At 46.3% G+C, this 14,458-nt stretch overlaps 1 protein-coding gene across 1 annotated transcript in view; it reads right to left on the minus strand.

Annotated features, from left to right (window-relative positions):
• The window catches only part of LOC125717743 (calsenilin-like), a 46,725-nt gene that overhangs the window by 26,852 nt on the left and 5,415 nt on the right, over positions 1–14,458 (minus strand). The window contains exon 2 of the mRNA XM_048990991.1: positions 6,386–6,560. Coding sequence (XP_048846948.1) covers positions 6,386–6,560 — 175 coding nt within the window. The remainder of the gene's footprint in view (positions 1–6,385; positions 6,561–14,458) is intronic.

The raw sequence follows: 14,458 nt of genomic DNA on the forward strand, positions 1-14,458 counted from the left end.
GGTCGCAGGGGGTCCGGAGCCTATCCCGGAAGCAATGGGCACGAGGCAGGGAACAACCCAGGATGGGGGGCCAGTCCATCGCAGGGCACACTCACACACCATTCAGTCTCACACATGCATAGGGGCAATTTAGCAACTCCAATTAGCCTCAGTATGTTTTTGGACTGTGGGGGGAAACCAGAAAACCCAGAGGAAACCCCACGACGACATGGGGAGAACATGCAAACTCCACACACATGTGACCCAGGCAGAGACTCGAACCCGGGTCCGAGAGGTGTGAGGCAACAGTGCTAACCACTGCACCACCATGCCGCCCCCGGTGTCAACATCATCAGTAGCTAAATGCAGACCAGTCCTCCACTATGTGCACCTGCACTTTATGCAACCTGTACTGTGGGACAATGTGCGGCTCTACGGGTTAAGTGTCGAGAACTGGAAGGTCGTCGGAAATCCTGTTCTTGGCAATGATGTCACCACTGGACCCTTGTGCAAGGATTCTAACCCCAACTGTTCCCAGGACTGGCTGACTCTGCCTTCTCAATCGTAAGTAGCTTTTGACAAAAGCGTCAGCTTAATAAATGATAAATGTAATGTGTATAATTGTTACTCACGCTATTGAGCACTTTTCTAATGTACATCTATTATTTATTTGCATACTGCATCTGTATACCGTGCTGAACCAATAACAGTTCCAATGCAGAAGTCACACATGACCAATAAGCATTAAATTTGAAATCTTGAACTGAATTAAAGTATATTACAGACTTATAGATTTATAAAAGCGGATTTGGTACAGTCTCCAGTGTGCTCCATGAATGTTCAGGGTTGAATGTTTAACATATTTGAACATATTTAAATGAACAGATTCATTTGCAAATGACACAGAAAGCTAGTCACTACTGAGCCTCCTCACATGACCAAGCAGGCATGGACAGGAGCGTTTGCTCCTCTGTAATGACTAACAGTGTCCACACGGGGGCGCACTTTGGTTATGATAAAGAGAACATTATCTCAAGCATTGAAGATAAGCCCCGAGACGAAAAGTAAAAATACAATGAATATTAAATTTCACACTACTTTCAAGCTTTCAAAAGAGGTATCTTCAGCTACCTCTGCATATCATTGCCTTTTCTAAAATATAAGCTGTTACATCTTTACTGTTTATATTGTTTCATTGCATTGTCACTGAAGTGATGTGACACGTGATTAGAATGGGAAAGATGGTTTAATAGTAATTGTCATGAGTGTGAGGAAGGAGTGATGATCCATTTGCAGCTTAGGATAAACTGAAGGGGATTTTATTATATGAACAAACACTCAAACAGAAGTATGAACCATAGGATCACGAAGGGTCTAAACAGGAGGCAGGGAGGAGAAGTCTGACCTGGTCACAGGGACGAATCTGGTAAAACTATAACGAACAACACAGAAACAAACTACATGCCGGAACCAATACAGAGCATTGACAGTAACAATCCTACAATGACTGACAAAGGATCAGGGTGAGGGCATGGATAACGAGGGTTACATGGGGGGCAGGTGTGATCAATGAACTAATTATCCACACATTATGACTGGGAATAGGAAAGTTAATGAGATGGGCAGCGACATCTGCTGGCCAAACGGGGACATGACAGACATGGTAGGGACAGACCCCGACAATGACACTTCACCTTGCACCACAATCAGAAGTATAACTAAGGTAAATTACAATAACTTGATGCCAGTTGGGCATGATAGCCAGGCGCACATAGCATCACGAATCATAAACCCCCTGACTCATGTTTTCTTTTAAAGCTTATGCTAATTTGCTACTCCCAAGCTGAATTTACTATGTTGTAAACAAACCTACATCCCTCACACTAGCAACAACAGTGACATTGTATCATTTTTCCCCTAAGAATGCAATCCGCTCCCTGTCCTAGAAACACTGATGAACAGCTTAGCAGAATTGTATGAAGTATGAGCGGCACTCACAGAGTACAGGTCAGCACCAGGCAGAATTCTGTTCAGGTATTCAAGATCTGGTTTGGCTGCGGTACTTTGTGGGGTTTAGTGGCAAGAGCGGAGCCTCAGAAGGGGAGCACAGGGTGGTGAGCCAGAGCAAAAAGATCAACCTAAACCCTGAAAGAGTGCATGAGGACGAGAGGCAGCCCCCCTCCCACAGCTTAAGGCTTTTCTGAGATGTTACATCCACCTGAGTTTGCTATTTTGAACCTCAGAGACTCTGCATGAGTTTAACACTGCTCTTTGTTTTTGGAGCATGGAAAAGCATGAAAAAATACATCCAGAAAAGGCCCATTGACACATCAAATGAACAGTATCTCAGAAGTAATAAAAAATAATGATTATTTTAAATTGTTCCGGAATGGAGCATTAATTTAAAATATCTGTAATTCATAAGATGTTATTTTTCTGTTCTGTGCAGCTGACAACTTAACGAGACCTTGAATTTGTTAGTTGTCTTAATCTCCAAACTCAGCACATCTCTCAAGCTTTCATTCAATGTATCATTTACAGGCAGGAGGTGCTTCTGAACCGCTGATTGTAAAGCGACATGAGTTAGATTCCACCTTTTTTGACCACCATCACTGCACAATTCACGGATCAACAGAAGTACATTTGTTTGCTATAAACGGTTTCTAGACATTAAAGCTAATTATGCTAAAAAATACTGTTCTCATTAGGCTACCTAATTAAACCAGGGGAAAAGCCAGATGGCAAATGTTAGCTAGATACCTCAGACATGTTTAAGCATTAAGTATTAACATCAACCAGTCTCTGTGTGCCTAAAGATATCAAAGACAGACCTATAAATAAAACTCAAACACCTTAAAAAGTCAATTTGGCCTTTACAGATGTATACAAAAGGTTTGTAATTTTGCACTTACTGGTTTAGGGAGCACAAGATCAGAAATGTGAAAATATTGGTTCTGTTCAGACCAAAAATTTTTTTTTTATTTCGTTTTTTGATTCTTCATTAAAAGTACCTTCCAGTGCTCCATACTCCCATATTACAACTACAGACAAAATGAAGCTTCTCCTGAAGTAGTGCTACTGAAATGGGCCGGATAGAACGTGACCCTGATACACGGTATCTCAGGTGAGGAGCTTAAGGTACTGCGGCCTGTTGTCGCGCAACAACAAAACCCAATACACAAGAACAAAACAGGAAGGAACAGAAAGGAGTGAGAGATAGAGGTATGAGAGTGGGCACTGAGATGGAGAGAAAGGCTGAGCGAGATCTCGGCAGAAGTGAAGAGATAGACAGAGGTGCACAAACGGAGGAAATAAACACACCCACTCTGAAACATGAAGGAATGAGCTCACAGGCAAGGAAACGCTCCTGTCAGGGAAGAGATCCAAATTAAACGATGCATATTTCAGTAATTAGAGACAGTGACTCAGCTGAGAAATCCCCATAAGACCAGGCAAATCAGGCACATGAAAATCTCCACTAGGCTTATGGACATTATCCCACATGTAATAAGACCAATTAAAAATCCATTTTCTCTGCCAACCTCTCAGGAACCTCTTTTAATTACTTTAAGTCTTGATAAGGCTCCTAAGAATATTAACCCATGAGACCGCAGACTCATCACAAAAGATTCCTGACAGTTATCAGTGAAATAAAAAAATGAACTTATTAAAATACGTAGGCAGGACAAAAAAAGGGTCAACAAAGACAGACCACCAACAGACCAGGGACACACAGGGGAGATTCACGGCACAGACTGGAGACAGACAGTAGACAGATTGGGGCTGACCACAGACAGACAGGGGACATACAGGGCACAGACTGGGGACAGACAGTAGACAGATTGGGGCTGACCACAGACAGACAGGGGACATACAGGGCACAGGCTGGGGACAGACAGTAGACAGATTGGGGCTGACCACAGACAGACAGGGGACATACAGGGCACAGACTGGGGACAGACAGGCGACAGGCACAGGACATACTGGGGACAGATAACCAACAGACCAGGGACAGGCAGGGGACAGGCAGCATACATACAGGGCATAGATCAGGGACAGAATGAGGATGGACCAAGGACAGATTAGGGACAGACCACCAACAGACTAGAGGCAAATAGGAGACATACAGGTCACAGACCAGGTACAGGTAAAGGACAGACAGGGAATATGCAGGGGATATAAAAAGAATAGGTTGGGGACAGACAGGGGACAGGTACAGGACAGACTGGGGACAGACCGCCGATAGATGAGGGACAGAACAAAGACATTCTGTGGAGAGAAAAGGGACATACAGGAGACAGGCTGAGGATAGACCAGGGATGCTACCTTGCAGGGCAAGCCTGAAGGAACAGCGGAGCAACTTCAGCCCACCCTTCTGATGAATACGGTCATGGGACTCTGATCAATACTGCACGTCTCTCATTACCTCAAAGTCTAAGGATAATCCAGCCAATCGAGAAACTCCCATTCACAAGCTCCGTGACACAGGGGGATCAGTGGTCCACTGGGGGCAGCCTAGCCACAATGGAGGGGGGTAGAACCACAGCTCAGGCTGGCCTTCCCAATCGCCCCCCTCTCGCAAAACTGCTGCTGGAACCATCCTGTCATCAGGACTCAAACTCCTGCCTGGTGTTGAGCTCCCCCTGCAGGTGACGTTGAGCCTGGGTCTCACTGGCAGAGGTCATCACCCTTGACTGGCCAATAAGTCTTTCCAGTGAAAGTCACAAAAACAGAACTGTAAGTTTTGAATGGTGGTTGTGTGATGTGGATGTTTCTGGTCACATCCCTCCAGCTTCCCACACTGAGTATTTGTACCCTTTGCTTGTCAATGGGGCAGTACCCACAAGGGTACCCTAGCTGTTGGTAATTGTACCTTTCAACATACAGAAATGGCCTCTGAGGAACAGTTGTGTACCACTGGGGTACATTAATGTTGTTTGTACCTTGAGGATGTTCTTCAGAATCCATTTCTGTACCTTAAATTAGACTAAAAGATACATTTACCTACAGCTATATGGTACAATTAGCAGTACTGGCCAGGATCCACTTCACCAAGCAGCACCTCATGAGGGCTTTGCGGGTGAACTGGGGCCTCTGCCACTTCCCGCTTCCCTTCTGTCCCGCAGGACCGGGCTCCTTGCCATTAGCGCCGCCCTGCAGGCTGCCGTCCACCACCTCACTTTAGTTATTTTGACTTCTTCCTATGCCAACCTGCTGGCTATTTCTCTCAGATGCAACGGGGCAAAAAATAAAATGTACAGGTAACAAGGGTAACAGACAAGCCGTGCGGGGAAATAAAACCAAAGGCTCAGTCTGTTTCAGGCTGCATGTCCATCCCTATATTGACACCATTACTCACTCATTAAGGTGTGCTTCCTGTACCAAGACAGGATCTAAACATCACAGAGCACTTATCTTGGGGGCACGAGGGCACAAGGTTGCACCCCCCCCCCCTCCCCCAAATCAATACGATGAAGGTAATTCCCACAATATCACATACCATCATACTTTTATGCGGGTTATTATGTTTATACATGAACGGAAACACAGTATTAATCGCGATTAATCACAACTTTAAAATGGTATAGGCTATTTGCTTGAATTTTTTAGAAGATGAAACAAACATGAGTAGTCTGGGGGGGTGGGGGGGCGGAATCCTAACGCTGCTGCAGAAAACACTGTAACTGCCTAAGCAATTATTTGCGTGCTCCGTTAACAAACAGTAGATGGCGCCAGAAAGCTAATTATTTGACCGGTCACGTTAATGAACAAGGTCTACTGGGACTAGTTCAATATGTCAGCCTTCGCTTCACAATACAGCCACCAGCGACAGTGACAATAAAATACAGAAACCCTGTTTTTTAAAACAAAAGGAAGATTTGAGCATAAGGGTAAACACATCGTAAAGACACGTAACAGAGCAAATCGGCGAAAATCAATACTTTCGACTACCACAGCTGGTATCTTCTTAATTAGAACTACGGCAATATGTAATTAAGGCACTAAGTAGAGCTTGTTTTTAATGTCTGAAAACAAACCATTTTGACATTTAAATTGTATGTGTTTACGCTCTATCAGTCACCGCTCTCCAGCTCATTTCGCTAAGGGCAGTGTGACTCGTCTCTGTGAGTCTATGCAGGTGACTCAAAGAGGCATAGCCATGACCTAAAATTTCACATAATTTCTTCTGCCAAAACACCGCAGGGGTAGAGTTCTGTTCCACCATAAACAGGAAGCTCAGACACAACCCAGGCAGTCAGCAAAAATCATGCAAAAAGGGTCAAAACACTGATACTAGATTGACAGATATGGACACTTAACACCAGAGAAGAGAGACCTCACTTCCGTCTCACCCAGACGTTCTGCATAAACAGAGGACCCTGTGTTGCCCACTGCCCCCCTTTACCTGGCCCCTGAGGGGCAGTACTGGCCAGGATCCACTTCACCAAGCAGCACCTCATGAGGGCTTTGCGGGTGAACCGGGGCCTCTGCCACTTCCCGCTTCCCTTCTGTCCCGCAGGACCGGGCTCCATGCCATTAGCGCCGCCCTGCAGGCTGCCGTCCACCACCTTACTTTGGCCCTGGAGAGGAGAGAGACAGAAGGTGTAGAGAGGAAACGCTTATCTAGGTCTAAAGAGAGCGGGGGAGGCAGGTCACGCTGCTTAGGGGAGACTGGCAGGTTATTCGAAAACCTGAAAACAAGTGGCTGCCTCTCTAGGCCGGGGCAGCTTTCACACTGTGAGAAAAATTACTTTCCAAAAGAGCCATTAAACCACATTTTCTATAGACCAAAGGCAGAGAGCAAATGTGCAACAAGGGGTAAAATATGGCATACAGACCAGTCAGGGAGGGCGTGTAGGAAGCCTTGAGGATTACCAAAGATCAGGAAGCGTGTCAAAATAGTGGATCACAGTGGGGGAATCCTTCTGTTGCAGAGGTAACACACTCCAAGGCCATCGCAGAATGTCTATGACCTAACAAGCTTGTTTTTGCAGCCGTATCTGCAGATTTTCCATCCATCTGATCTCGGCTAGCCCAGCACTAGACATTATCTCAGCAGCTCAAATACTACACCCTCCTGTCTGCCGTTAGCAAAGTAAAGGGCACGATCCTCTAGTTTCAAGCATCTAATATATTGTAATATATGGGGCTGATTTTGTGGTGGTACTATATATAGATAGAGAGTGACTGCAAGAATGGCTGATAAAAGAAAAGTAGAAATATCGTAACACGGACCATTATAACCCGGGGAGCGTCTGTATTTATTCTGAGAACAAAATACGAAATTTGGATTATCAAACATCCAGTAATATCTGTCCGTTCATCACAGCCCCTGCGGACAAGCCTTTGCAGGACAGTGTGGCTGAGGATGTGCATGCGAGGGGCAGGTGTGTGTCCTGGTGTCTGTGTTTGAAAAAATTAAAAAGTGAGCAGCCTATTACACTGTCTGTCCCATCTGATCCCTGAGCCAAAGTCAATCAGGTCAGGCTGCACTTAATAATTCACACTTCTAAAAAACATCTTTAATTAAAGATCACAACTGGCCCGAACACTGGTAACTGGGAAGAATAATCCGTTATAATACAATAATACTCTATGTCCACAATGATGCCTGAGGATGGGCTCCTTCTGGCTCCGAGGCCTTCTGCAGGTGGCCAAAAAAAAATCTGATTTTTGGATTTCATGGACAACTCAAACCAGAAGGTGTAAATTGTGCTTTAAATGGCAATACTTGTATTATAAAATGTGTCCTTGGATACAGTATGCAGGATTTCTGTGCCCACCAGGTACTTCAAAAAGCAAGGCAAGATGCATAGGAAATGTCGAGAGGCATCATATACACAGTAAAAGGGTCACACTTATTATTCAATACAGGTGTGAGACATTTGGCTGTACACCATGCAACAATAAGGCTTGGGTCGTGAAAGACTACCTAGTGTCAGAAAACGCACACCTCAATTTGCTTATTGAAAAGCTGTGCAGTCATCTGCATAATTAAACTGGATTACCTCGCAAATCCGTGCGCAGTGGAAACCACTCAGTAACAGTATTCTGGATAAAAGGGATATTGACCAGTAGTCATGCCCCAACAAAGGTGCTGCTCTATTCGTGTGGGTGAGCACTGAGTCCATGGTGTCAAAGACAACAGAGATTTAGGAGAGTCAGAGTAGCGCCGAGAGACACACCATAGAGTCAGAGCGGAACTGGGAGGCGAACGAGAGAGTCAGAACAAAATCAGGATGTGGAAGGGAGAGTCAGAGCAGATCTGGGAGGTGGGCAGGAGAGTCAGAGCAGAGCCAGGAGGTGGATGGGAGAGTCATAACAGAGCCAGGAAGCAGACGGGAGAGTCAAAGAAGACGTGAAAGGCGAGTGAGAGAGTCAGAGTGGGGCTGGAGGTGGACGGGAGAGTCATAGCAGAACTGGGAGGTGGATGAGAGAGATAGAGCAGAGCTGGGAGGTGGATGAGAGAGTCAGAGCAGAGCCGGGAGATGGATGGGAGAGTCAGAGCAGAGCCAGGAGGAGGACGTGAGAGTCAGAGAGGGGCCGGAGGTAGGTGGGAGAGTCAGAGCTGAGCCGGGAGGTGGACGGGAGAGTCAGAGCAGAGCCAGGAGGCATTCAGGAAAGACGGAACAGAGAGAAAAGCAGACGAGAGAGTCAGAGAGGGGTTGGAGGCGGGTGGGAGAGTCAGAGTGGGGCAGGGAGTTGGCTGAGGAAATACTAATGGCCTTCAAACATTCAGAATTCCAGCTTTTTAAATATGTATTTATATTTAAATATTTAACTAATGGAGGAAAACCATGAGTGTCTCTCTACTGTGGCCCAGTGAGTGTGAGCAAAGAGACGAAGACGGATGGCCTCAGGGGAAAATGAAAAACGTAAAAATTACATAAAACCCACTTTACCTAAAATAAGCCTCTGTAACTATTTTTGCACTTTCTACAGTGATGGAGCAAATGGGCAGTGTTACATAATAGCCCCCCGGGAGGGGGGGGGGGAGCAAACATATACACCCTTTAATCAGAAAACCCTTTCATGTGTACAGAAGAGAAAAAATAGTTAAATGTAGAACGGAAAATAATTATGCTCAGGCAAGACCAGCTGGGTATCAACATATAAAAGGAGAGAGTGGGGGGGGTTGTATTATTTCAATGTTCATGTCGATAATACTGTGCATTACTTATATACGGAAAAAAGCAGTGAGGGAGACTGGGTGACGTATTCGCCATCGATTCTGGCCATCCAGCTGTGTTTAGGGGGCTGACGGGCTCTGGAATAAGGCCTAGGTGACAGCTAAAAAGCGAAGAGGGGGGGGGGGGCATGCAGTTATAAATCCAGCAGCAGCAGCAGAGGGGCAAGCAGCCGCTCCTCATAAATAAACACAGAGCAGCGGAGGCAGATCTGATCCTTCCCTCCAAACGGAAAGTGAAGGCTGATCTCACAGAGGGCTGAGCGGCAGTGTGAAGGACAGGCCGAGGCCTGGCGGACACCAGCCACACGCTCAAACCACACCTGGCCAATATGCCAGAGCCAGCGAAGGCAGCGCTCAGGCTGCATCATGCTGCTTTTGTTTTAAAGATCTATCTATGAACGCTCTTTGTCAGGGGTACCGACCCAGGCTGAACAGAAAACAAGGCAGGGCTGCAGCCTGGATGGGATACCAATGCGTTGAAGGGCACATATACAGATCCACTCGAGGCATGCAAACTCCACACACACACAGCCATGCAATCATATCTTTTTTGGGGGTCGCTCATTCATTTCTATAGAAAGAATGCTAATGCTAACTTTGACTACCTTAACTCCCACCCTGCCCTAAGCATAACCACAAGTAACCAAACAAAATACAAGAGTGTCATGACCTGCTCGTCGGCTCCTCCTGTGTGCCACGCCCCCTGCTTACCCACGTGTGTTTCCCGGATTGTACCCAGCTGTGTCTGCTTATTTTCAATCAGTCCTGTGTATTTCAGTCCGTGTCTTACCCGAGTCCTTTGTCCATCATTGATGTTACGTGATGTCAGTCGGCGTGCCATGTTCCCCAGTCCGCGTTATTATAATAAATCCCCGTTCACCCTGCTTACGCCTGCTCGCCTGCTTCCTGCCTGCTCGCCTGCCAGCGCGTTCGCCCGCTTCCCGGACGATCGTGACAAAGAGTTTTTGCATTTTTAGTTTTTTCATCGCAGTCATGGATTTCTATAAAATAGAATTTTCCCTTATGGGGACCAGGAAACTGGTATATATATATATATATATATATATGACCCCACCCCCACATACACAGGAGAGTCGGGGTCAGAACACTCCCCAGAGATGTAAAGCAACAGCACTACCCACTTAGCTATCGCACCAGCCTGCTTTAAACATCCACACATCTAATTAAACAAAGCAGCCAACCTCGAAGATGTTTTAAAATGTAATTAAACTAAGCATTCATCAAAAATAGAACTAATAACTAAGCAGCAATGTTAGATGTGTTACCAGAGCATAACAATTTACTACCAACTAAAATATGTTAGCAGCTACAGTCTCATTCATTCAGGTCCCAAGGCTTTCTGAATGGATTTATGGTATTTTGAAGGTGCTGAATTCAAAAATCCAATTAGTTTTGCTGAATTGGTTCTAGTTTTTGAGATAATGGACATCCATGAAAATAATGCTTTCACTCAATCAGACTTGTGTGTGATAAGAAATGCAATAGCTTTTGGTCTGTCTTTTGACTCTTTAACAGTGTCTTAGGTAATGAAATATCCCATATAATGATTGTGTATTTCAATTTGTAGGCCTACAGTGTTGTAAAAGCGACTTTCTGAAGACAGAATTCAACTGTGAATTTGCAGAGGAAAGAAGTCAACTACAGTATAAGTTTGTCAACCCAGTCTTGGTTTATACCCAAAAAGTTCTGTTTTAAGAAGTAAGTAAATACATGTAAAAATGATGACTTCATCAAGAATAGCCTGCATTTGCCAAATGCGTGTATGACACTGAGCCTTCGGCCTGGAAGAGTTTTGTCTCTGTTGTGAAGAACTACAGTACTTGAGTAATGACAGAGCAGACAAGTATGATGAACTGGTGCAAGATATGCTTGCTAACTTCAGAAGTTTGGGAGTTAATATTAGCATGAAGATGCACTATCTCCATAGCCATTTAAACAGATAACCATGGAGACTTTGGCGAGGAACAAGGCAAGAGGTTCCACCAGGATATGAAGGTGATGGAGGAGAGATATCAAGGCAGAGGGGACATACACGTGATGGCAGATGACTGTTGGAGTCTCCAACATGATTGTCCTGATGACACACATAACAGGAAATCGCATAAACAGTGTTTTGTGAAGCATTGACATTAATAACAATTAATAACTAATTGATATTGTATTAACGAATTAAATCATACATAACTTTTCCCTGTCACCGTTAGATATTTTTCATTTCTTTTTTATATGGTGTTAGGCTGTTTACTTACTAGTTGTAACTAAAATAAAAATATTCTCGCAAATCTTGAATGCTTTTCAAATGTGTTGCGTTAATTAATGGACTATTGAATATCTCATAAACTAGAACCAATCTGGCAAAACCAAAGTCATATTCTTAACCAGCACCATAAGCTTAATATAAAACCGGTCAGGCACCAAAATCACCAGCTATAGAAACAATTATGCAGCTGTTTCTGTGACTTATGTTCGGCTGGCTTGGTGTGGGGAGGGCCTCTTTGAGGGGGGGGGGGTATGGTGGCGTCACAGGTGACATGGCTGTGGGCTAGTGGCAGCGAGTCCTTGCTGGACAGACGCATGAAGGTCCAATGGGAGACGACCGAACTGGGAAATGTCAGCACAGATGGTGACATTTCCACACTGCCAGGTCAGGACATTTCAGGTGTGAATAGGAGTCATATAGAGATTTGTTTATTGTTTTTTAAAATCTGTTTTGCACTGCATTTTCTAAAGAATTATTTCTATAATCCTATTTCTTAGATTTTGTTCCCTCCAAAGTAGGTGTGGAAAAACTTGCCCTCTCTGTGATAGGATGCGAGTTCGAGAAGATCCTGCTGATGGACATGTCAGACGAAAGCGCTGTCCAAACGGCCCGCAGTGGCGAAACGGTCACCATGGAGAGCGAGTGCAGAGGGCGGGGGACGAGGAATGGGGTCAGCTGGCGGCCGCCCGGCGACACATCTGCCCAGGCACCTCTGGTGGCTGAAATAACTCCGTGCCATAGATGCGTTCTGCAAGTGCCAGTGTGTGGGAATGCAATTATACTGTTTGTGTCTTATTAGAGGGGTCTTAATGGATCTTGAAGTGGATTAGTCTGGTGTTAATATGTGTTGGCGTGTGTATCCATGGCTTGGGTCAAAATACAGGTGGTCCACCCTTCCCCCCCAAGTGTAAAGACCCACACTTGCAAACCTCTCGCTATCACTACAGGACCGTGACTCCTGCATGCCATGAACCCAGCTGGCCTTCAACAGCTTGTGCTGATTCACCCTCGGTGTGGAGTTTTTCGTTTCCGCCCAGAAGCGGTGCTGTATATGGGCCAGTCAATTATTTAACGCTTGCCGTTGTTGGACTCCGGTGACTCTGCACTGACCACTCCCACCTCCCTTCTGGCAGATGGAATCAGACCTTAAGCAGATCGTAAGCATTTGGGCCACAAGTCTCAAGGATGGTTCTCACCTGCAGGCAATTAGGATACTCACCAGCAGCTAATTACACAGCGAAAGCTGCTACGATGAATGTACTGATGCTCTAATTCCCCAGGTTCTACCTCCATCTTTAACATGTAGAGTTAACACGATAAGTGTTTGTCAATGGTGGTGCTATTTCCTGTTATTTATTGTCATGCATTATCAGCTGTTATGCTTGTTGTGTTGAATTACGCTTGTATAATGTTGGTATAATGTTACAGCAGTAACTTCTTGCCAGCTAAACTGACTGCCACTGAATAGCTGAGCGCCACAATTCCGGGACACTGTGCATCATTCAGGAGTGTCATGACAGCTGCTGTCACTTTATGGGAGAATGTTGGAACTTCTGGGAGAGGCGGGACGTCTGCCACAGGGACAGCGAGAGTGGGGATCCAGGGTCTTATCCACCTCCTACATGGCACTGGGGTGCCATGATTTTGTTGGTCAAAAAGACAGCAAAAAAAAAAAAAAAAAAACATCAGGAAAAACCAAAACACCAAAATATCCCCGGGTGTACTTCTGACTGTGCCTGTCCTCCCTCCGACTCAGAGGACAGCAGGCAGCAGGATATTTCAAAACATCCCACAATGTTTTACCATCCCTGTGCTTTTAATGCGTGAAGTTCTGGGAAAATGACGAGCTGTAGAAATGGATTTTTGAAACATGCATGTCACATTTGATAAAAATGCACACTCAGCAATGACATAATAATAACGCCCCCTCCCCCATGCCCATGCCAACTTACTTCTCTGTCAAACCCCACCCTGTCAGACAGCGAAACGGGGGTGGACTAAAAACCTGCTTTTCCCACCACAGGACAGGGCTCGTCCACCCAGCTTCAGACTCCCATTATCAATGGCCCCCCATTTCATCAGCGGGTAAAAGACCTCAGATGCGCATGGCACTGCTACCCACACTGCTACTGGCCTCGCTGCCGGGGGGGGGGGGGGGGGTTCCTGAGGCAGGACATTGGAAGAGATGGTGACTGTATGAGGGTTAACTGTCAGAAAACAACCGATGGCACGCGTGCTCATAAACATGGCACAGAGGCAGAGTGATGCCTGCAGAGATACCGTCAGCTCCACTCCAAGGGCTCCTGACTCACTGCACTGTACATACTGTAATCCTATACCCCCCAGACGCAGCAGGCGGCTCCAGCCACAGAGCTACGGATCCCACGGGTGAGTCATATGACAGAAAACAATCTTGTCAGACCAACTGAGAAGATGGGGGCGAGTGGCGGGAAGTGGAGATGGAGGAGAGCGGCAGGCCCGAGAGACGAGGGAGAGTGATGGTTGGACTACCAGACAACTGAAGTGATGACGATGGGAGGGTGAGCTGTGGGAAGGGGAGATGAGGGACCGCAATGGGCTGGGGAGACAAAGGAGTGTGGTAGGCTGGGGAGATGGGGGCGAACAGTGAGCCGGGGAGATGAGGAAGAGTGGTGGCTGGAGACACGAGGGAGAGTGACAAGCCGAGTAGACAAAGGAGAGAAGTGGCTGAGCTACTGGACAACTGAAGTGATGAGGGTGAGAGGGTGAGTGGTGTACCAGGGAGACAAGGGACAGAGGCGGGTTGGGGAGACGAGGGAGAGTGGCGGGCCGGGGAGATGGTGAGTGGTGGGCTGGGGAGATGGTGAGTGGTGGGCCGGGGAGATGGTGATTGGTGGGCCGGGGAGATGGTGAGTGGCGGGCTGGGGAGATGAGGGTGAGTGGCGGGCTCGGGAGATGAGGGTGAGTGGCGGGCTGGGAAAATGACGGAGAGTGGCAGGCCGGGGAGATGATGAGTGGTGGGCTGGGGG

This window comes from Brienomyrus brachyistius, chromosome 2 (genome assembly GCF_023856365.1).
Source record: "Brienomyrus brachyistius isolate T26 chromosome 2, BBRACH_0.4, whole genome shotgun sequence".
Lineage (NCBI taxonomy): Eukaryota > Metazoa > Chordata > Actinopteri > Osteoglossiformes > Mormyridae > Brienomyrus > Brienomyrus brachyistius.